The following is a 20,980-nucleotide window of genomic DNA, read 5'->3' on the forward strand; positions in this document are numbered from 1 at the left end:
TGACCCAAAAAAGTCACCGCTCCCAGGTACCAAAGCACCACGGCCGAGCCAGCCAAGCACCTCGGGCACGGCAGAGCGGAGGTGAAGGGTCTCTGCCCAGCTCTGCCAAGGGGCTGGAGAAGCTCACCCTCATGGGTTTGCTCTCCAGACATTGTCCTGGCCGTGCAGATGCTGCTCGGGGCAGGACCAGCTCTTCCTAACGCTTCGTATGGGAGGAGAAGGGGCTGAAGCCCAGCGGGTACCAGGGGGCTGTCCCCCAGCACTGTTCCCATTCCCAGGTGGAGACAGGGTCACCCCGAGTGGGTCTTGGTGGGGGATTCAGGCTCCCCCCTGCAGTGGGACAGCAGAGCCCCGCGGACACCCTGGCAGGGAAGATGGAGAGCAGCTTTGTTCCCTTCCCTTTATCTCCCAGACAATGGCACGATTCAGCAGGTGTTAAATGTTTTAATGGGATTCTGGAGAGCTTCTGTTGCCCACCTGCCCCAAGGCCATTTCACCCCTCCCTGGGAGCCAGGACCAACAGGCAGGAAGAAAAGACCTGTTGTGTGCCGCATGAACCGCATGATAGCTGAGACTCCTAAAACCATCCCAGGATTTGGGGAGCCCTCTGCTCGCCCTCAGCCACCCTCCTGCAGGCACAGGAGCCTCACCACAGGCTCCTGCAAGGCAGAGGAGGGAACAGCGCAGACAGGAGGGCAGCATCACGCAGCCAGCCTGATGGGCAAACTCATTCACCTCGTCTCCACGGCTCCAGGCTGCCCCTGGGCTCCTGCGGGCATCTAGGAGGATGGCGAGGCTCCTGCCCCTGCCCGCGTTACCCGTTTGGGGATGCCAGTCGTGGGATCTGTGCTGAGAAAATCCCAGCGAGGAGCCAGGACCAGGCAGATTCACCCCGAGTGGAGCAAGCTTGAGCTGGGGAGCAGGGAGGTGGCGCTGGGAAGGGAGGAAAGGGTCTGCACGCCTGGTGAGAAGCATCCAGGAGCCACGTGGAGCCCCCCGGGCTGAGCTCAGGAGCTGGCAGTGCCTCTGCTGTACCTGCTGCAAGAGGAACAGCTCAGCCCTGGGGCTCAGAAACGGCTCCGCACGCAGGGAGCCGAGCAGAGCACCACGAAGCAGCAGCACCCCGGGGCGCAGCAGGCACCTGCCCTCTGCCAAGCAGGGCAAAAGCAGCTCACAGCGCCTGGCTTTATTGCAGGATGCAAGGGGAGAGCGTGGAGACATGGCCCTGGGAAGGCAGGGCAGGAGGGCTCGGAGAGGGATGGATGCCGGCAGCATCGTGGCATCCATCAGGGTGCCTGGGCACAGCAGAGCTCGCCAAGGCTGCAGGAGGGGGGAGATGCCCCAGGGCCCCCCCCGGTGCCGGGCACGGGCAGCCTGCAGCCTGCAGCTTGTGCTGGGAGCAGAGGCACAGCCCTGAGCTTGGCACTGGCACTGGGGCTTTCCCAGACCTCACACTGCCACCTCCCGGCTGCGACAAAGCCGCTCCTTCCCCAGCCTTTTAACAAGGGGAGAGCCGATCCTGGGCACCACAAACCCAGAGGCACTGACCAGGTGATATTACACATCAGGATCTGTGCCCCCAGAAGCCAACCTTCTTTTATTGGGCTGCCAAAAACGCTGGAAACCCCGCAGCCGCACGCACGGGCTGGGTTGCTGGATGTGGGACCCGCAGAGCAGCCACGGGAGCAAGGAGGGGAGGAGGATTCAGCTCCCGGCTAAGTTCTTGAGTTTCGGGGTGTTGGATCGGTGATCCTGAAGGAAAAGAGATTGCCTTTGGGGTGGGGAGAGTGCAGCCTGCTGCTGCCTCCCCCCAGACAGCCATCCCTCCCCGAGGGATCACAGGGAACGTCCACTCTCCGCCTGGACAAGACTTGAGCAGCTCTGGAGGTGACACCTCCATCCAACAACCCTCCCTGTCCTTATCCCCAGGCCTGGCCAAATCCAGTCCCTGGCCCCCAGCAGAGAAGAGAAAGGCTCTGCTACCTTCGGAAAGGGCTGGGGGGCAGCGCGATGACCCTGGGCCGTGCTGTCAGCACCACCTCCCCACGGCTGGCTTCCAGCAGGATGTTCTGCAGAGTGTTCTCCAGCACCAGCTCCACCAGCGTCCCAAAGGCTGGATGCCTGGAGGGACAAGAGGACAGGCAGAGAGGATGGGCATCCCCGCAGGGCACACAGAACACCCCAAAAGGCTACGGGGCAGATGGAGAAATGGGTTTGTGGCCAGGCAGTGCAACTTCAATCTGTTCTGTGTGAGTTCGTCCTCACCTGCTCAGCATCTCCTTCTGCTCCCTCAACTGCTGGTGGTGAAAAACCTCACTCAGCCTCTGCCAGGACTCCAGAAATTCCTTGCTGGGAGAGGATTCTTGCTTCATTTCTTCCCTCTCTCTGTTCTCCTCAGTGTAACAATCCGGGGAAGCAGAGCCCCTGGATGGGGCCGTGGTGCGCTGTCCCCCGTCCTGTGCCTCTGCTGGTTCCTTACAATGGAACTGGGAGAAATACGGGATGGGTTCATCCAAACAGCTCTTCGCTGCGTCTTGGAACTGGCTGTTCTCCAAGAGCCCACTGGGAGGCAGAAAATAAGGGGTGAGCCCCAGAAAATGAGGTATCTGCACACACCTGGGGGACAGGGGCTCCGAATGGGGTGGGTGTGAAGGGGCACACACCTGAGGACCCCCGCCAGCACGTCGGTCACTATCTGCAGCTCCTGCTTGGAGGCAGCAGCCAGGGAGAGCCATTTGGGGTCCGTCTCCATCCTGTCGCTGTCCTGACTCCCGTCCACAGGGCTGCTCTCCAAGGGTAGGTGGCTGAGGGGAAAGAGGGATTTGTCCCCCCAGCACCGCGGGCTGGGGGAGGCTCACAGGACCTGGCCCACACCAGGCTATTACCAGGGCAAGAAGTACTTGGGGAACTCGGAGGGGAAGTTCCTGAAGAAGTCCTCGGTGGAGTGGGACCTGGCTGTCACGGCGAGGTGTAAAAGGATGGGCTTGGGGGGCTCTGGTTTGACCCACACCCGGCTGGCTTCTTTGTCCAGCAACAGCCTCCTGTCCAAGTGTCCCGCAGGGAGATTGGGCACTGGGTGGTTTTTAATAGGGGGCAGCGTCTGTTGGAGAGAAAGAAACAGCCTGTGCACCCAAACCCAACCCTGAAACCACCCCCCCTGCCCACGTGCACCTTTGCTGCTCATGAAACCTCTCTGCTTTTCTCCAGCCGTGGCTGCGTGCTTCCAATTTCCCTTCCCGTGCACCCCAGATGGAAAGTTACTGCCCACAGGACACGGCCAGGCAGTCTGATTCTCCTGGCTCCTCCAAACAGTCTGTGTCCCAAAGCCTTGAAGCTACAAACCCTGCCGTGCTCTCTGCCCGGGCTCCCACGCTGCGAGATCCAGCACCTGCCTCTCTCCTAACGCAGTGCTTACTTCCCTAAAGCAGTACTTAAATACTTACCTTGTATTTCCTGACCACAGCTGGGGGCTCAGGGACATTTTCTGTCTCAGCAGAATCTGATGATCTCTTAAAAAAAAAAAAAAAAAAGAAAAAAATAAATAAGTGGAGAAGTCACCATGTAGGGAAAGATTTGGAGCAGAGGATCGAGGATTTCTTGAGGATTTGGGTTTGCTTTGCCCTAGCTGAAACCCAGTGATCGATCTCCTCCTCCCAGTTTTCACTGTGCCCATTCTTACACACTTCACTCCAGTGTTTCTCCCTGTTTTTAAACCCAACCAGCAGTTTCCAGAGCCACTGGCTTTGTTTTCCCTAAGGCCTCTCACGCCCTTCCAAATTTCAGTAGCAAACTCCGAGGTTGTCAGGTAATTAGGAAAAAATCATTTTAATTTCTTGCTGACCCCTGGCTGCTGCTTCCAAGCTGTCGTAAAATTCTGGCGGCGCTCACCCCTGCAGGTGACCTGGGCTTCTTGGCAGCCCTGAGCTCCTTCTCCGTGATGGTGAACTCCACCGCCTGCCGCTCCTTCTCCCTTTCCCACTCTCTCAGCTCCCTCTCGTGCTGATGGAGAGACTCCTGGCTGTGTACCTGCGGAGCAAAGCGTGGCTGCGGGAGCAGGAATGTGATGGGAACGCACACGTTCCCCCCGTTTCTCACCTCGCACACCAGATCCATGCTGCACAAGGAGGCGATCCCTGAGGGCTGCAGCGTGATGAAGCAGGGGATGCTCTCTCCGGGCTGCATCACCCCCTGCTCCGGGGCAATCTGCAACGCCTGGGGAAAACAAAATTTGGTTCTCTGTCCCGTGCCCTTGGAGGAAATACAGGGTGGTGAGATTTCTCTCCCTGTGCCCTTCCGAAATGTTGGTGGCATGAGGGGGATGCAGCTGCTGTATTCAAGGAGTGACTTTGCTGGTGGATGGAGCCCTGAGCCTCATCGCATCCTTTAGTTTGAAGTTCCCTTTCCCTCGCTGAAATCTTCAGACGCCCTTTCTGAATCCCTGCCTTTTTTCCTCCTATCCTACCCTTGCTTCCACTTTTCTCTGCCCTTTCCTTTCAACAGCTGGTACAAAATCCAGTTTCCGGGATGTTTCCCCGGTGTCTGGGTGAAAACGGAGAGGCAGGGCTTTTTGTGGCACAGCAGAGATCCACCCCCTGTCCCCTGGGCAGAACAGAGGAGAGAGAAGGAACCACTCACCCCACTCTCTTTAATTGTGCTCGTCTTCCAGGCGAACACAGCAGCCTTGCTCTCGGAGGTGTTGTTGAGAAAGACGAGGCGGCACGCTCTGCTGCGGTCCGGGATATTTCCGACACAAATCTGGTGGTGTGATAAGGTGGCCGCCTGCAGGAAAGAGGGTGAAACCGGGGAGAGCAACAGGGAAGGGAGATGGCATGCGGGGAAGGGCAGCCACACCTTCATCCTCAGCAAAGTGCAGGAAAAAAATAATGAAAAAAAATATATATATATTAGCCGGTGACCTTTAGCATAACAACTGGAATGAGTGTTACGTTCCTCTGGTAAAAAAACAAAAGCTTACTCTTATTCTTAAAAATTTGACTCTTCTCCCAGCAATGCAAACTGCCCAAAGTTGGGAAAAAGGCACCTTTCACAACAACAGCTTTAGTGGACCAGGCTCTAGATGACCTGCTGGAAGGGAATACCTTCCCCATCACGCTGCCGTGGGCTCCTCTGCAATGCAGGCTGCTGCTAGATGGGGCCACTTGCATATTTCAGTCTTTTTCAGGCATTTCTGGGCCGATCATATTGCTCCTATCGCCGTACCTGGACTTACCTGCCCAGGCACGGTCAGTTTGGCAGAGCCCAGGAGGACAGAAGGAGCCAGGACTTGGCTGAACGTGGAGCTCTCCCCTGTGGTATTCGGGTCGTAGCCTGCTCCCTGGAAGGTGATCAGAGCTGAACGGCCCCCCAGGATGTGGATGGGAACTTCAACCTGCCTTGGACAGAATGAAAACATTAAGACCAGAGTCATATTTGGGAGAGATGGGTGAAGAGAACTCTGTGTTTCTTTGCGCTTTTAGGCTTTGACCCCTCTGCCGGCCTCTCCTGCTAACCCAGGAAGGTCAGGCAGGCAGGCAGATAGCAAGTCCTGTGTGAGATTTTGTCCCTTTCAGAACAAAAACTGGATTTTTTCTTTGTTTTCTGTTTTATTTCTTTTTCTCCTTCTTTTCTTTTTCTCTCATGCAACCACCATTAGCGGAGCTGTGCTCCAGCTCTGGCCATGCCTGCCTCCTGCAGCCTAGGTCAATGGCCTTAGGAAAGGCTGATTCCAGAGAGCTTTTTGTACCCCCGTGGATGCTATTAGATCCTTGAAAAATATGTGCTGGGATGGGCCTGGTTGTGGAAGAAATGTGTCCTTTGGGAAGAAGAGACTTATGCTCTTCTTTATGATCTGCTCTGTTTCTTGACCAGAGCAGTCACATCTTTGCTCTCAGATTCTGCTTCTTGGAGGAATGGAGCCATCAATACAAGATCTAAAGAAATTTTGGCACAGGATAGCAGAAAAAAAACATTTCTGGCAGTGACGAGGAGGGCCTTACCGAGTATGTTCTGGCTTCCAGCGGTGAGAAGATCCACTCAATCTGCCCGGTTGTGCCAGGGGGGATTTCTCCTCTGGGAGTTAAGCAGACGAACACGGGATGCTGAAAATTGTCCCTCTGGATCCTCATGATGCTGTCCAGCTGAACCTCAAACAGCACTGGCATGGAGCCACCGTTATAGAGTTCATAAACCTGGAGGGAATCATAGCTCCTTACACCCGGCACAAGTTCAAGTAGTCAACACTTCCCCAGGGGACTCTGATAACCACGAGTAATTAGCCAGCTTGTCCCCTAAGCACGAGGAGACCTCATAGTGTCAGGAGTTATCCCCGAGGCTCTAAGAGGTTTATCACCACGCAGGTACATGAATGACTACAGCGCCTCTCCATGTGGCTCCCTGTGAGTTCAGGCTAGGGGAAAATTAATACAAATTAGCTAAAGGGATCGCTGTAAAGTGGATTACTTGAAACGCAGAAACACCCTTGTTAAAGTGATCTTCATTCAGTTCCGACTTGTTCATTTTCCAAGTAAATTAGGCAGAACGGAATCAAAGCTACCTCTTCTTGCTGAATAAGTGTTTCAGGAAGTTCAATTAATTTACTAAGAAACTAATTAGCATTCATTCCCAGAGTGCCTGGAGCAGCTAGACAAGTCTTCACCTAGATACAAGAACAGGGGAAGAGCCCAACACACCTCACCTGCATCCTGCCTAGAGTCAATGCCAAATCCCATAGAGCTGGAGGTGACGAGAGGTATTTTCCCTACAAGCTCCTGACACCGATTTCCAGGCTCTGCCTACGACTAGGTGCAGAGTTTTGCTGTGGTGCTGCCCTGTGGAGACCACCCTTTTCCTGGGAAATGCTTCAGCCCCTGCTGCTCCTTTTGGGCACAGCAACCTGCTGGCTCGTTCCCTCTGCCCGCTGCTGGGTTTGGCCCCAGGATGCTCACCTGTGTCGGGGGGTAGGAAGTGCCAATCGCGATGGGTGTGAAGAGGTGCTTAGTGGATGCAAAATGAACGTACCGCTGGTCCTGCGTCACCGTCACGCCTCTGAAGTTCAGCTGCAGCGGGGAGAAACACGGTCACTTTCTCACAAAGCCTTGGCCCCGTCGCTAACAACCCCGCAAGGGCTCGGAAGGACTTGGCAAAATGAGAGCAACACATTTACAGCTTGAAATTTGGTAATACCACAACAATGTATGGGGGCAAGGAGATGGAGAGCCTCCTAAGCCAGAATTTTAGCTAAGTAAGGACCTCCTCTTGGAAGGGACCATCTGGATGTGCTCCCTCTGCAGAACGTGCTGCTCCAAGACTGTGTGTAACAGGGTCCAAAGGCTGCAAGACGATGCCAGCTGAATTTCAGGTGATCAAGTAATGATTAACAGTAAGCTGTTAGCAGAGCTGCCACCCCATCAAGCCAAGCAGAGGGATTTGCACGAGCTGTTTCATGGAAAGGCAGAGACACGGGAGCCTGTATTTTGAGAAGCCCGCACACGGGCTGGAGATGAGTCACGGTGCGTGATTTCCAGCAGGATCACCCCAAAGCACCCCTGAGCCATCTGCTGGGAGTGAAACACCCACTCGCACTACCTGTGTCAAAAGGCTGCCTTTGATTCCCCCAAACCAAAAGTGCTGAGGAAAAACCATCATCAGTTTCCTTAGATGTGACAACTTACTTTTTAGGCTGTCATTACAGCATTTACTTCCCTTAGGATCAGCACATATTCTGCAAGTTTCGCTCAGTTCCCAAGTGAGGATTGGTACAGCCCGGGCAGGTGAGCACCGTTACGGTGATCTCCACCACCTCTTCATGCCATGGCTGGAAGGGGTGAAAGCACGCCAGGGAAGGTGTGTGCCCTATAGGTTCTGGTACCCCAAAGCCTCATCCCTCCCTGGCCAGCTGGTGAAACGCTGGCTGCCACTCTCAGGGTTGTGCCAGGCAGGCAGAGCACAGAGAGCCCGTCCAAGGGCTTTGAGAGAAGGCACAGTTAAGCCGCTGTTTGAACAGCTTGGTCAAAGGGTTGGATTTTCAGCTGACAACAGTCCTGAAAGAAAAGAAAAATAAAAGACAATGGTCTCATAGGAAACTTCAGAGACAGGCAGCAAGGCTCAGCCGGGCATGAGCTGTGCCCGGCAGCGCACGAGGTGACTTTGACTCTAACTGACAGTTTGAGAGAGGGAGGCAAATTAGTTCCAGGCCTGAGGAAATGCCCAGGGAAAACACACAGCGGATCGGCTCGGGGATGCTTTAGCAAGCGGCGAAGCAGGAAGAATGAGTAGGAAGCGCCTCGGCTATTGGCAAGGAGACAGAAGTGGGAGGACCACGCGGGGATGCGGGGAGCACCTCCTGGGCCAGCGGGAGCAGCTGCCTCCATGCCTCCAGAGCTGCAGGATGCTCGGCCAGCCCTGTGCCAGTGTGTGTGCCCAGCCAGCAGCCACTGCAGGTGGTACATGGGGAGAAAAGCACCTCCCAAGGGGTTGTGAAGAGAGGAGAGAGCTGGAGAGCATCAGGAAAACTGCATAGGAGAGAAGCAGGATGGGCTGCACAGCTCAACTCCGGGATCACTGCATGGGAGAACTCGCTGTGCAGCAGATGAAATGAGGGCGAGAAACTAAGAGATCCCATCCGGGAGATACACCTGAGTGTGGAAAACACACGGGGATGGGAAGACCCAGGAGGGCTGCTTTGGGCTTCGTTTGGAGGAGGAAGCCGTTCTGTATGAACACCACCGATAGAATATACAGGTTAAGAAGATATTAAAAAATATATATGTGTATATAATTTATATATACGTATACATATATACACATCCACACATCCTCTTGCAACCTGTGCTCTGGGGAAACCAGCAGATGCTACACCCAAGGGCCGTTTTGTCGACGCACTGCCCCAGCACACGGTGCTGAAACCACAGCATTGTCAGGGTGCAGTTTTTATGTCTCTGCTCGGCCCCGTGTCAGTGCAGGCTCCAGGGGAAGGCCGGAGCCTTCTTCCTGCCACGTAGCTTCAGGGAAAAAATAATGTGTCATTCGGTCCCCACCTGCTGCTCTGCAAACAAGCAGGAGCTACCTGCTGCCTTACCAGGATCTCGTGGCCATAGGAAGCCTTCAGCAGGACTGGGAGGTGATCGGTGCCAACGAAATCGTGTCTAGCAGCACGAGGAGAAAGAGAAAAACCATCAGCCACTGAGCTTGTGTCCATGGTGATGGAATCGGGGTCACACAGTACATTAGAGACAACTCATTTCCCTGCTAAAGAGGCACTGTTGCGTAAGGGCCGTGGAGGGAGGGAGCGGGAGAGTTGTGCTTGGGTGGGAAAAAGTGAGGCAATGTTGATTTTGGTCAGGCACCAGTTTAGGAACCTGAGTTTCCAGGCCAAAACCATGTGAAAGTGGGCAAGTGGCACGTGGAGGGAAAGGAGCCGGTATGGAAAAAAGGGGATTCTGCTGTCCTGTCATGCAGGATGAGGCCCTGAAGTACGGATAGCTGCCATCACCTGTGTGAGAGCTGCACACATTCCTCTTGTCCTGGAAGAAGCTTCCCTGACTTTGGAGAAACGGTGAAGAGCTGGTTATCCTGAATTCTCATCTGGTGCAGCTCACGGGGGCTGAGCTCAGCGCCCTCCGCCCAGTGCTCCATCCCCATCTTCTGGTCAGAAGGAAAGAGGAAGGCCCTAGGGATCCAGTCAGCAACAAGGACAGCTCGCCCAGGGCCATGATCCATGTGTTCAGTCAGGCTTCCCCACCCAGCCCCACCAAGAAAAACCCACCCCGTTGACATTCAGAAACGCCCCTGTGAGCATTTCCATGTCCCCAGAGAGAGCCTGGAGAGGAGGCTGGGCTCCAGCAGGCACCGCTTACCACTCCACGGGCATCACGCCCTTGTTCAGCAGCAGCAGCACCACCAGGCTAGGCTCTGAGCCTATCGGGGCGGCCCCGAAGTCGAAATCCACCACGAAAGGGGTGTACACCGGAGGGATCAAGCTCGTGCTGGTTCCGGGAGAGAAAGAAAAGATGAAATTGAGATCCCCGCTTTGAGCAAGAGCTCAAACCCAGAGCTCCTCCGAGCCACCTCCTCGTCTCACCTGTGCCTTGTAGGAACTCTGTAGGTGAGCTCGCTGGGAACTGGGTCTCGTTCCAAGTAGCCATTCAATTTGTCCAGGGAGAAAAGCCTCCAGAGGTACAGCCTGCTGATGCCACTAGCACTCCCTGCTGAACAGGCATCTGCCACGCAGAAGGCTGGGTAGACACCTGCCGCTTCCACGCGGCACAGGGGTTGTGGCTCTTCCCTCGTGCTTGCAAAATCCGGAGCTTGGGAGAGAAACACCACTAAGGGGCAGCTGTCCGCAGCAGCAGGCTGGATAGGCACCCTAACCCCAGCCAAAGAAAGCACAGGACTTGCACACAGTCTTTTCTTTGGCAGCTTTTGAAAACCTCTGAACCACCAACTTCCAGCCATAACTTAAATTCTGCTTTTAGCAATCACCTAAAGGCTATGAATATGGTCCTTGTCGACAGGGTACTTCCACAGCTTATTTCTGTGCAACTCCAGACTTTTTAGATTTAAGCCTACAGCTCAATCACTTTACCAAGCGCCCCTTATTTGCACACTGGGAAGAAAACAAATAAAAAATAATGTTTTTTTTTTATTATTATTATTATTTTTTTTTAATCCTGTTTTCTCTGTACCATCCATGTAGCATTGCCATTTTTTATTCTCCAAGGTGAAAACTCCTTGTCCAACTACTCTCTGCTTGTACAGATACTACTCCTCACCTCTGAACACCCCTGCTGCCACTCTCCATGCCTTTCTAGTTCTAGCACATCTCATATATGGACCAATCCAGACCTGTAAAAAGGACCTCTGCTACCTAGGACTGGTTGCATGAAGCTCTCGGAATATATTTCAGGATACACCAGCCTGTTGTGGCACAGCCTGCTTGGCTGGGAGGGAGTGAATTTCTCCCATTTCCCCCAAACCCCCATCTCTTACCTGTGGAGGAGCAAATCTGATATTTGATTGACCAGGTGTAATGCAGCCGACGGGCTGGCCTGACCGATACTCTCACAAAAGCCTTTGACCTCGCAGGGATCGTCCCTCTGGAGGGCTCCAGCTCTAAAGCTGTGGGAGAAAAGAGGTAAACGTAATAGCCCATGAAAAACACTTTCTTCAGGCCCTAGTACATGTAGAACCAGCACTGCTGCTTTGATTTGACTCAGAATTATGCACACACACACACAGATAAAATTAATTTGGAGCAAGAAGCCAACACAGATATTTTTGATCAAGGGTTTGCAAAGTTAACAGGACAGCAGCCCGACCTCTGCGTTCATGCTGGTGTGATTTTGCAGAAAAGAGGAGAAGCCCCCAAGGCCCCGTTCCAAGCTAATTCTCCCACCGTACCCAGTGGATCGCTGCGGACTTCCTCAGCGTCACAAGGCCTGGTGAGCAGCTGCTCCACGCTGAGGATGAACTTCAGAGAACAGACCCCATCATTCAGCAGCACGATGCTGCAGCTGTGCAGGTCACCAACCAGAATATTTCCAAGGTCCAGGTGCTCCTGCTGTGCCTGGAACACGAGCCCAGCATGCAAAGGTGAGTGTTACATGGAGTGAAAATGTGCAGTCACTGCTCAGCTCGCCACCGTGCTGATCCCTTGGCACACAACATGCAGTGAGGACAGTAATTTACAGTGACTAAAAATCTCTAAGATCTTTCTATCCAACTGTCCGATGTCACTGGGAAGTGACTTACAAAGCTTTATTTTATTTAGCTCTGGTTCCTTAGGAAACCTGCCTGAAAATTAAGGCAGCTGCACAGATCTGTGGACTACCCCAACCCAGTCCCCCTCCTGCTACCCAGTGGGTCCCAGTTCCTTACCCTGATGGTGCCCAGTGCTCCCTCCCCAACAATCCGTAAGGTATAATGCACGCTTTGGGGAGACGCAGGGGCTGGGCTTTTCCAGCTCACAAACACCACAGCTCGCAGGAGGTACTTGGTCACCTTGTCAGGAGTAAAAGTCCATTCCTGAGCCTGGAATGACAAGAGGGAAGGAGAGAGCTCACAGGAGCTCCAGACCAGAGCCAATCCTATACACAACAGTGGCTGAGTTCAGTGCAGAGCTCCTGTTTCAAACTCATTATCATTATCTAGGCCCTGCTTAAAACTCATTTGGTCTTGCAGTCAAGGAGGATGCCATCACGTCTGGGCAAATCCAGATCATGGGGACCTGCACAACTGCAGATTTTGGCTGGCAACCCAAGACACTGACAAGGGGATACCCTCCCAGCTTGGCGTTAATGACCAAATGATCAGCAGCCCTCGTATTTCTGCTCTAAACACTCCACATCTCTATTGCAGAGGGCAAAATAAGGTTTTGGTGGACCCTGAACTCACCATGGCTTCACAGGGCTGGAGGAAGCCTGTGGCTGGCCTGACAGAGAGGACCTTGCTGTCGGACTGCTGGATCTTCCATGTGAAGGCCACGGGCAGCCTCGTGCAGTTCTTTATGGTGTACATTCGGGTGGAGGAGGTCCCTACGTAGATGGGCTTGAAGTAGAGATTCCCATCACCTTCTAAGAGCAAGAGAAGGGGCTCCGCACAGCTCCTGATGGCAATCTCCTGTGGAAGTCAGAGGAAAGCATCAGACCAGAAGTCTCGGCTGACTTCTGGATGGACCTCGCAAAGATGTTGCTCCTGCCAAGAAGGAAGCAAGAACAAACTGGGGCTGAAGGAGGACAGGAAGGACTCTGAACTGGGCTGCCAAGGAGGTTCCTGAGCACCGTAGTGCATTACAGGAGACAGAGCCCCAAGGGAACAAGGGGTTCAGGATGTCTGGCATGGCAAGCATCTTCTGTACGCAATGTGGATTGCCACCTTAAATGCTGAAAGTGTTCTTTCATTCCTATTTCCAAAGAGAAAAATCCAAACTAGCCATTAGATGTAACAGAAGCAACCTTTCTCACCAGCTTCTACTTCCCTCTCCCTACCTTGGTGTATCCAGGACAGGAGTTCAGCTGCAAGGGCAGGACGTGCTGCTGCGGGGTTGTGCTAACCGGGTGAGTGGAGAGAAAGAAAATCTGGTGGCCTCCTGGAATGATGTGCCCTGAGTGGGGCTTGACCAAAACAGAGGGACAAGCAGCGTGGTTCACACTGAAGGTTATCAGCGAGGTGCCCGTGTTGGAGAGCAGCACGCTGCAGTAGGTGTCAGTGTCAGAAGCCACGGGAGGAAAAGTCTAGGAGAAAAAAAGCAAAAAGGGTTGTTTGCATGAGGCTTATAAAGCCAGCTTAAAGAAAAAGTTGTTTGTTTGTTTGTTTTTAATTGAATTCCAGGTTTCGATAAGCACCATCCTGAACCTGTTGGAGAATTCTGTAACTGCTTCTCTTCAAGGAAATGAAGCAAATCACCCAAGGGTGCACAGTGTACATCGACAAGAGACAGGAAAACTTCCACGCCACCTTGCCAGCCACTTCTCTTCCAAACGCATGGGTTGTGCGAGCTGCTCTCCACTTGTGTAAGTGCACATAGAGTGTCTGAGGCACCTGAGTGGGGTCTGAGTGCATCCACCAGCCACGCACCTTGGGGACGTCGAGGACGTACTGTGGGATGAAGTGTTCCCGTTCTGCTTCGAACGTGTGCGCCCTCAGCCTGACGGTCAGGCACCAGGGCGGACAGATGGTGGCATCCTCCTCGATGTTGCTGTACTGCCTCTGAACCTGCGGGCACAGCAGAGACAGAGCATGTGCAAGTAGGCAAAGCCTCTTGCTAATTCCTAATTCCTCTCGATTAACTGGTCCTAGTAATTTCTACTAACCTTGTAGAAGGCGAAGCCTTCCAGCTCTGCCGCATAAAGGCTGTTGGGCTGAGTGGGCTGGAAGAGGACGCGGAAGGCTGAGGACTTCAAAGGCGGGATGTCACAGATTTCGGGTGCCACCTGGAAGGCACTGCCGTGGCTCGGAGTCCAGGCAACAGTGATCTTTCCCTTGGTGTGGTTGGTGACGCAGAGAGGAAGAGGTTCCACCTGGTGGAGCGGCACACAGCAACCAAAATCGTGCTCCCTGGGGCTGACGCTAACGTGGGGGGGAAACAGGGCCAGGTCGCTGCTTGTGCCATCACAGAAATACTCAGCCATGGAGCTGGCTTCAACATAGTCCTCAGGGGGCTTGTCCGGAGGGATCTACAGGATGGAAAGGTCTCGGTGAGAGCAGGGTAAATGTGCCCGTGGGAGACAAGGCACTAGAGTCCATCTTAGGCTCCAGGGAGGGCAACTCGTACCTCAGGAGGCAGCATGAGGGCTCTGTTTTCATCCATCTGCAGCATCCCGTCCTTCAGCATCGCGCTCAGGATATCGGGGGGATAGAAGGTCAACCCCCTCACCATATTGGTCCGAAACCAGGAGAGATGTCTTGCCCGGAGGATGGCTGGCTTAGCTGTGTCCGAATGGCAGGTACCAAAGAAGTCCACATACAAGGGCTCCTGGAAAAAAAAAAAAAACACTGGAAAGGCTGCTGATTGAGAGAGGCCAGCCCTGGTGGGTGACACCGGAGAAGCCCCCTGAGCTGTCAGAGCACCGATAGCACCCTTTGCCTCTTGTACCTGGTGGTGGACGAGGCACACCACTCGGCGGTGATAGCTGATGGGGTGAGGAGGTCGGAAGGTCACCTTCAGTGCTCGTGTCGCTGTGCCCTCCAGGACTCCGCAGGGGTGATCCAGGGAGAAGACGCTCCCCCTGCCATCAATATCAAACTGGTAGCACGCAGGGACGTCCGAGGTGTTGCTGATTTTCAGGATCTGCATCGAACTTTCCCCAAGATTGATCCAGTCGAAGTCCACAGAGGATTGGTGCAAGGACACCAAAGGACCTAGAATGAAAACACGCAAGACAGATCCTGGACCTCGAAGGATCTCATTAGCAAGCCCACCAGTCCTAGCACACAGCTGGATATTCTCCAGGTCTCTCTTTCCCTACAGGGCTGAGAGGAAGGCAGAGAGGACCGTGGAAGGATTTCACTGTGATACCTTTACATGAGCCAACCACCTTCAGGACCGCCTGCTGGAGGCACCCAGCCGACACGACGGTGAAATAATCGGTGCTGTGCTCTCCCACTGTCCGCGGCTGAAATCGTATGCACAAGACCAGCTTCCCTTTGGCAGGCACAACGCTGTGGGACACATCGCAGGAGAAGACGTGGTCCTGGAGCAGAGGGTCTTTTGCTCTTTCTATCCTACACGGTGCATCAACCTGCAAGCAGAGAAGAGAGAGGTTAACACCTCTGAGAGAAAGGTTCCTCATTTCTGCTTTGTTCAGACTCCCACTCGGGCAATTTTCACAACATTAAGGGATATTCCCAAACCCACATCCCCCAGGGAAACGCGCCAGCAGGGCAACCTCTTACAAGAAGTATTCTCCCTCTCCACATACCACAGACAAGTTGAAGATTTCCACACACTTCTCCACCGTAGTGCCCACTGGCACGGATCCAAAGCACAGCACGTCCCGAAACTTCCCAGGCTTTATGCCTTCATTCTGCTCCCCTGGCACATTCACCCGCAGGTAGGGGTATTTGGCTGTTAAAGAAGATAACACACTGCAGCAAGGGAGCGTGGTGGAATCTCCGCCCTTGGACACTCAACTCTCAATTAGACGAGCCTCTAATTAACCTCAGATAACTCTGAGGTTGGATCTGCCTTCAAAGCTGGCCCTGCTTTAAACCGAGTGAGCTCCCTTCCGACCCCAGTTTACCAAACAGAGCCCCATCTTTTCGTTGTCAGTGGCCATATAAGGCACTTCGGGCACAGGCTAGTTAATGAAACCATCGTGGTTATTCCAGATTACAGCCTGCTCACATCCCAAAAGCTTTAGAACAGCTGTAGCTCTCCAGCTGGCAAAGACAGCCATGAGAAACCGAGTGCAGGAAGAGCAGGAGCTCCTGGAGGTTTTTCTGTCCCACCAGCGAACTCATCTCGTTTCTTCCCATCTGCTGGTTTAAGCAGGGAGCAGAAACGTCAGTTTGGCCAAAGCATGCCACAGGGCACGTTAGACTCTGTCGTCTCTTCGGAGCACACTCCCAGGCTGACAACAGCATATCAGAGCATTTCACTCTCAAACCACAGGCTTCGTTTGCTCATCCGTGGGTGAGCTCAAGCCTCCAATGCATCCCCGTGGAAAGCTGTTTTGTGGTTAGGGATAACACTCGTTACTTGGAGCATCCCTTGCACAAATGACTCACCCCGGGCTTTTAGCCGGAGAGTCCTCTTTTGCTTCTCTTCGCCTCCAAACCAGCAGGTTGCTGCCACGTCACACAGCGCAGCCACCTGGGGCTGGAAGACCACCTTGATGGTGCACTCCTCGCCCGCAGACAGCATGCCGTGCTCCGGGATCATGTAGAAAGGGCTCGGCGTCTCCCAGGCAAACACGGTGATGAGATCACTAGCAAAGAGAGACGTTTGGAGGTGAACGAAACCTTTGCTGCCTGTGCAATCGTGCCTTTCCCAGGGGGTTGCTCACTTAGGATGTTCAGCAACCGATGTTGAGCGTCAGAACCCCTCGTGCATCTGGCCAGATTTGTGATGCCGGGAAGGAATTTGTCTCTAATGCCTGCAAACGCTGTGTTTACGCTTTAATTAATCTTTGCTGTTACATCCTAGGACTTTATTAATGGCCAAAAATTCTCTCAGCCTCACCATGTGACAGCACACAAATCAGCTCCGGAATGCAGCACATGCTTCTCCTGTACCTACATTGGCTGCTGCTTAATTCCCAAGGAGCATTTGTTCCTCTGTTACATGCACAGGTGAGAGGAGAGGGCTGAGCTCTTTTCCTAACACCTCATCCAGTTCTTCTCCGGAGCAAGCTCGCTCTGCTTGTTTGATTTGTGCAAAGAACGTGACCGTATAACTTCGGCTTTTCTATTCTACTGCTTCTGAGCAGTGTGCTGCTCACCATCCCTATCCTCTATCCCAGATATTTTGGGGAGCACAGGCAATTTTTCAGCTAATAAAAGGTATTTTGCTCTCACTGTCACTCCCTGCAAATGGTTTGAAGTACCTCTCCTTCCTACCTGCAGACCTCTCCTCTGCTTTCCTCTTTATAAAACTGCTGCAATTAAAACAAGACAGTCCCTGCTAACTGGGAGCATCTCTGCCCCTAAAGGATGACTCCAAACCACAGAATCCTGCCACTGCTCAGAGGCCAAGTCACAGCAAGACTAAAATGTTTCCAGCTGGTTCTTCATCTCTCCCAGCTCTTGTGGGCACGCTGCCTTTGATTCAGCAGAAGCCCAGGCCCTTCCTGTGGACATGGGATGTTCCCTGTGGGACACTTGCTGGTCACTGACTATTTCCTGCGTGTGAACGGTTCCCAGAGCACGCTGGAATCAGAGAGATGAGAAATGCCAAGATGTGCCCACAGCGAGATCCGATCCGTGCTCCCATCTCCGCTGCCTTTTGCGCTCTGATCTCAGAGGAGGCAGGGGTCTGCCGACCGCTGAGACAGCCAGAAGGTCTAATAACAACTGGGATTAGCCGAAAGCCCAGGAAGGTAGCCAAATATCCGACAAAACGGAAAGGGGGCCTGCTCAGCCACGCGCCGCTCACCCAACATTGCGCACAGTGAACGTCGTCTCCGTGAGGCTGTGGACAGCACAGACGGGCAGCCGGACAGTCGCCGGGAAGGACAGACACGGGCGAGGGAGCGTGGCACGCAGGGTGACAGAGAACTCGCCCTCGGCCTTCCTAAAGCAGATGCTGTCTTCGTAGTCCCTCTGCGCAGGAGAGCAAGGGGAGACAGCAGTTGGATGGGGTCCCCCCTGCAGGTACCGCAGCTCCTCCAGCAAACACCCAGCACCCGACTCTTCCAGGTAAGGAGAGACCTCGGGCACTGCAGCACGTGCAGTGAGCCCTCCGAGAAAGCAAGTCCCCTGCACCGAGAGGAGTTTGGGTGTTTTGCCACTTTACCTTCTCAGTGGGCCGGAAAACGATGGGCAGAGTTAAGGACATGCCAGGGCTCAGAGCAATCGGCTGCGGGAAAACGGTGATGAAGAAGCGCGTGGAAGGACATCTGGATAATGCAACCACAACAAGAGGTTTTGCCTGGTGCCATGCAGAGGATGCTAATTCAGCAGAAAAGAGAATAAAGTATCAAACGGCTCCAGCAGTGCCACCCCCACCATCAGAAGGAACTTACAAAGCCGACCCCAAGGTCACTTTGCAACTCAGCAGGAGTAGGAACAGAGCCCAAGTGTCCTGGAAAATGACTCCCTCTAAATACCTACCCCTTCCTCGAACAATATCTGACATTCCCAGGCCATGCAGCACGAGCCAAACACTTGGTGAGGGCAGGAACATTTGAGGCTCAGAGCAGGGAGCGTGCTGGAGTCCCAACACCCAGCGGGACTCCCGGGAGCGATGGTGTCGGGACACGCTGGTGCCGGGCTGGCACACATCCACAATTCAAATCTCACTAGACTGGAAATGCCTCACAGACAGAAGTATCAGCAAAACAGAATTTTAAAGAGGCATTTCATTTAAAATACTCCTGCCAGGAACGAGGGCTGTGCATCTGAATGAGCATCTTTCTGTCCGGCCACGCCAGCGTGCGTGCGCTGCCTGCAGCACATAGCCCAAGGGAAGAGGGGAAAACGCAGCCGAGCTAAAAAAAGCTGCTAAAGTGACTGCTAGAGCAGGAGGGGTGAAGATGCAGCGAGAGCCTGGGGAGTAAAAGGAGAAGGAAACTTGCCACGCACCTGTAGCTCAGCTTCTGGGTTTTCTCGTGAACGTTTTTCAAGATCAGGTGTTTGATGGTCTCTTTTCCAAGCTCCCAGCCGCGCCACCTGAGTGTTTCTGCCACTTCAATGCCCCAGAATAGTCCCTTCTTCTTCCTTCCCTTCCTTGCAGACAGCCTGGGGAGCTGCAACAGGCACGGGAGCACTTTGTGAAGGAGGGAGGAGAAATCTCTGCCTCTGGCAAAGGGCGGGTGGGAAGAGCCACCCTGTGGAAAAGCTCCAGGAGTCACCCAAAGCCCCGTCGGGGACTCCAGGTCTGCTCCGTAAATCCAGAGGGGACACCTCCTGGCCACAGCCCAAACAACGGGTGCTAAAGGCTGGCATGAACTAGGGAAGCAAAAATGTTTTTGTTGTTTTTCTCCCCTTTCCTTCTCCACCAGTAAATCCACCCGTGACCACAGCACCCTTTGCTCCACCACTCACCTTCCTGACGCAGCCACAGCGCAGCTTCTGAAACGAACCCGAGCCTGGGGGCTCCCCATGCACTTGAGCAAGCATCTGAAAGGCGAGGGGGGAAAAAAACTCCGCACGTGCTGCTCCAGCACCCGAGCAGCCTTTGCTGCCAAGACCCGAGAGCTCTCAGGGTGCCACAGCTCCCTGAAGGGCACAGGCTGTGCTGCAGCCCCCCGGCACCCACCACAGCCCCCCACCCCGTGGGGCAGAGCTCTCCTGGGGCTCTCACAGAACGGCCCTGCCCGGCCCACGGTGGTCCTGCTCATCGTGGCAATGAGGCCGTGCCCTACAGCCCTGCTGTATGGCCCCAACAGCCCCCTATAGGTGCCTGCAGGATGCTCCCTGCAGCGGGGCGCTGCCCAGCTCCCTCTGCTGTAGTGCAGCCCCAGTCCATGGAGCCTGGCCCTGATCCCAGTTCCAATCCCAGCCCTGATCATAATCCCAATCCAAATCCCAACTCAGATCCCAGCTCTGATCCCAATCCCGATCCCAATCCCAACCCCAATCCCAACCCTGATCCCAATTATGATCCTGACCCCAATCATGATCCTGATCCCAATCCCAATCCCAATCCTGATTCTGATTCCAATCCTAATCTCAGTCCTGACCCTGATCCCAATTCCAATCCCGATCTTTATCCCAATCCCAATCCTGATCCCAATTCCAATCCCAACCATGAACCCAGTCCCGGTCCTGACCCCAATCCCAATCCTGATCCCAATCCCGATTCCAATTCCAATCCTGATCCCAATCCTTATCCTAATCCCTATCCCAATCCTAATCCCAATACTAATCCCAATCCAAATCTCAATCCTGATCCCAATTCCAATCCCAATCCTAATCCCAATCCTAATCCCTATCCCAATCGCAATCCCTATCCTGATCCCAATTCCAATCCCAACCCTGAACCTAGTCCCTATCCTGGCCCCAATCCTAATCCCAATCCCAATCCCTATCCTAACCACGACCCCTATCCCAATCCCAATCCCAATCCTAACCCCTATCCCAATCGCAATCCCTATCCTGATCCCAAACCCTATCCTGACCCCAATCCCAATTCCTATTCCAACCTCGATCCCAATTCCAATCCTGATCCCTACCCCTATCCCGATCCCAATCCCGACCCCTACCCCTGATCGCAATCCCAATCCCTCCCCCAACCCCGTTCCCGACCCCATCCCCCCAATCCCACACCCTTCCCATCCCATCCCATCCCGTCCCGTCCCACCTCCGCTCCCCGCCCCGCCGCGTCCCGCCGCGCTCCCGGTGCGCTCCCGGTGCCGTTGCTGCGGGCACCGCTCGCGGCGTCCCCGGCTCCCGTGGCAACGACGGCGGCCGCCCGGGGCCAGCCCGTGCCGGGGGGCGGCGGGGGCCGCCAGGGGGCAGCAGGAGGACGGGATCCGGGGGCTATGGGGACAGATATTGGGGCAGGGGGGTGCCCAGGGGACGGGGACGCGAGGATGGGTCCCGGTGGTGGTGCTGGCAGCAGGGGTGCTGGAGAGTTGTGGGGTGGTGGGATGGAGGGGGCGGCTGCGGGGCTCACAGGTGGGGTGCTGTGGGGGCACGGGGTGCAGAAGGCTGGGGAGCACTGGTATAGGGATGGGGGAGCCCCCCCGATGCGGCCTTGGAGCACCAGTGACCCACAGAACAGGTGCCAAAAGTGATGGGGCTGGGGGTGGTGAAGGGGCAGGGGGGCGCAAGCCCATGGGGTATCCTGGGTACCAGTCCCGTGGGGCAGCACCACCCCCGT

At 54.5% G+C, this 20,980-nt stretch overlaps 2 protein-coding genes across 2 annotated transcripts; one reads left to right on the top strand and one right to left on the bottom strand.

Annotated features, from left to right (window-relative positions):
- Positions 1 to 1,112: 1,112 nt before the first annotated feature.
- CFAP65 (cilia and flagella associated protein 65) lies at positions 1,113 to 19,496 on the bottom strand. Its single transcript, XM_068686711.1, is given in 30 exon segments — positions 1,113 to 1,752; positions 1,984 to 2,121; positions 2,266 to 2,562; positions 2,664 to 3,100; positions 3,444 to 3,509; positions 3,889 to 4,026; positions 4,096 to 4,212; positions 4,636 to 4,779; positions 5,231 to 5,389; positions 5,997 to 6,188; positions 6,945 to 7,055; positions 9,077 to 9,143; positions 9,491 to 9,667; positions 9,855 to 9,983; positions 10,079 to 10,304; positions 10,987 to 11,115; positions 11,398 to 11,563; positions 11,875 to 12,027; positions 12,391 to 12,615; positions 12,984 to 13,229; positions 13,573 to 13,710; positions 13,809 to 14,171; positions 14,270 to 14,856; positions 15,014 to 15,236; positions 15,417 to 15,562; positions 16,225 to 16,424; positions 17,591 to 17,757; positions 17,951 to 18,053; positions 18,739 to 19,195; positions 19,460 to 19,496. Coding segments are annotated over 30 exon segments (5,775 nt in total). The 3' UTR covers positions 1,113 to 1,715.
- Positions 19,497 to 19,622: 126 nt separating this feature from the next.
- LOC137858660 (circumsporozoite protein-like) lies at positions 19,623 to 20,366 on the top strand. The gene has a single exon (XM_068686712.1). The coding sequence runs from the start codon at positions 19,623 to 19,625 to the stop codon at positions 20,364 to 20,366; it is 744 nt and encodes a 247-aa protein (XP_068542813.1).
- Positions 20,367 to 20,980: the final 614 nt, after the last annotated feature.

Source organism: Anas acuta, chromosome 6, assembly GCF_963932015.1.
Source record: "Anas acuta chromosome 6, bAnaAcu1.1, whole genome shotgun sequence".
In the NCBI taxonomy this organism is placed as follows: domain Eukaryota; kingdom Metazoa; phylum Chordata; class Aves; order Anseriformes; family Anatidae; genus Anas; species Anas acuta.

Excerpts from the sequence above, each read along its gene's own strand:
- LOC137858660 (XM_068686712.1), top strand. The coding sequence starts at position 19,623 with ATGGAGCCTGGCCCTGATCCCAGTTCCAATCCCAGCCCTGATCATAAT.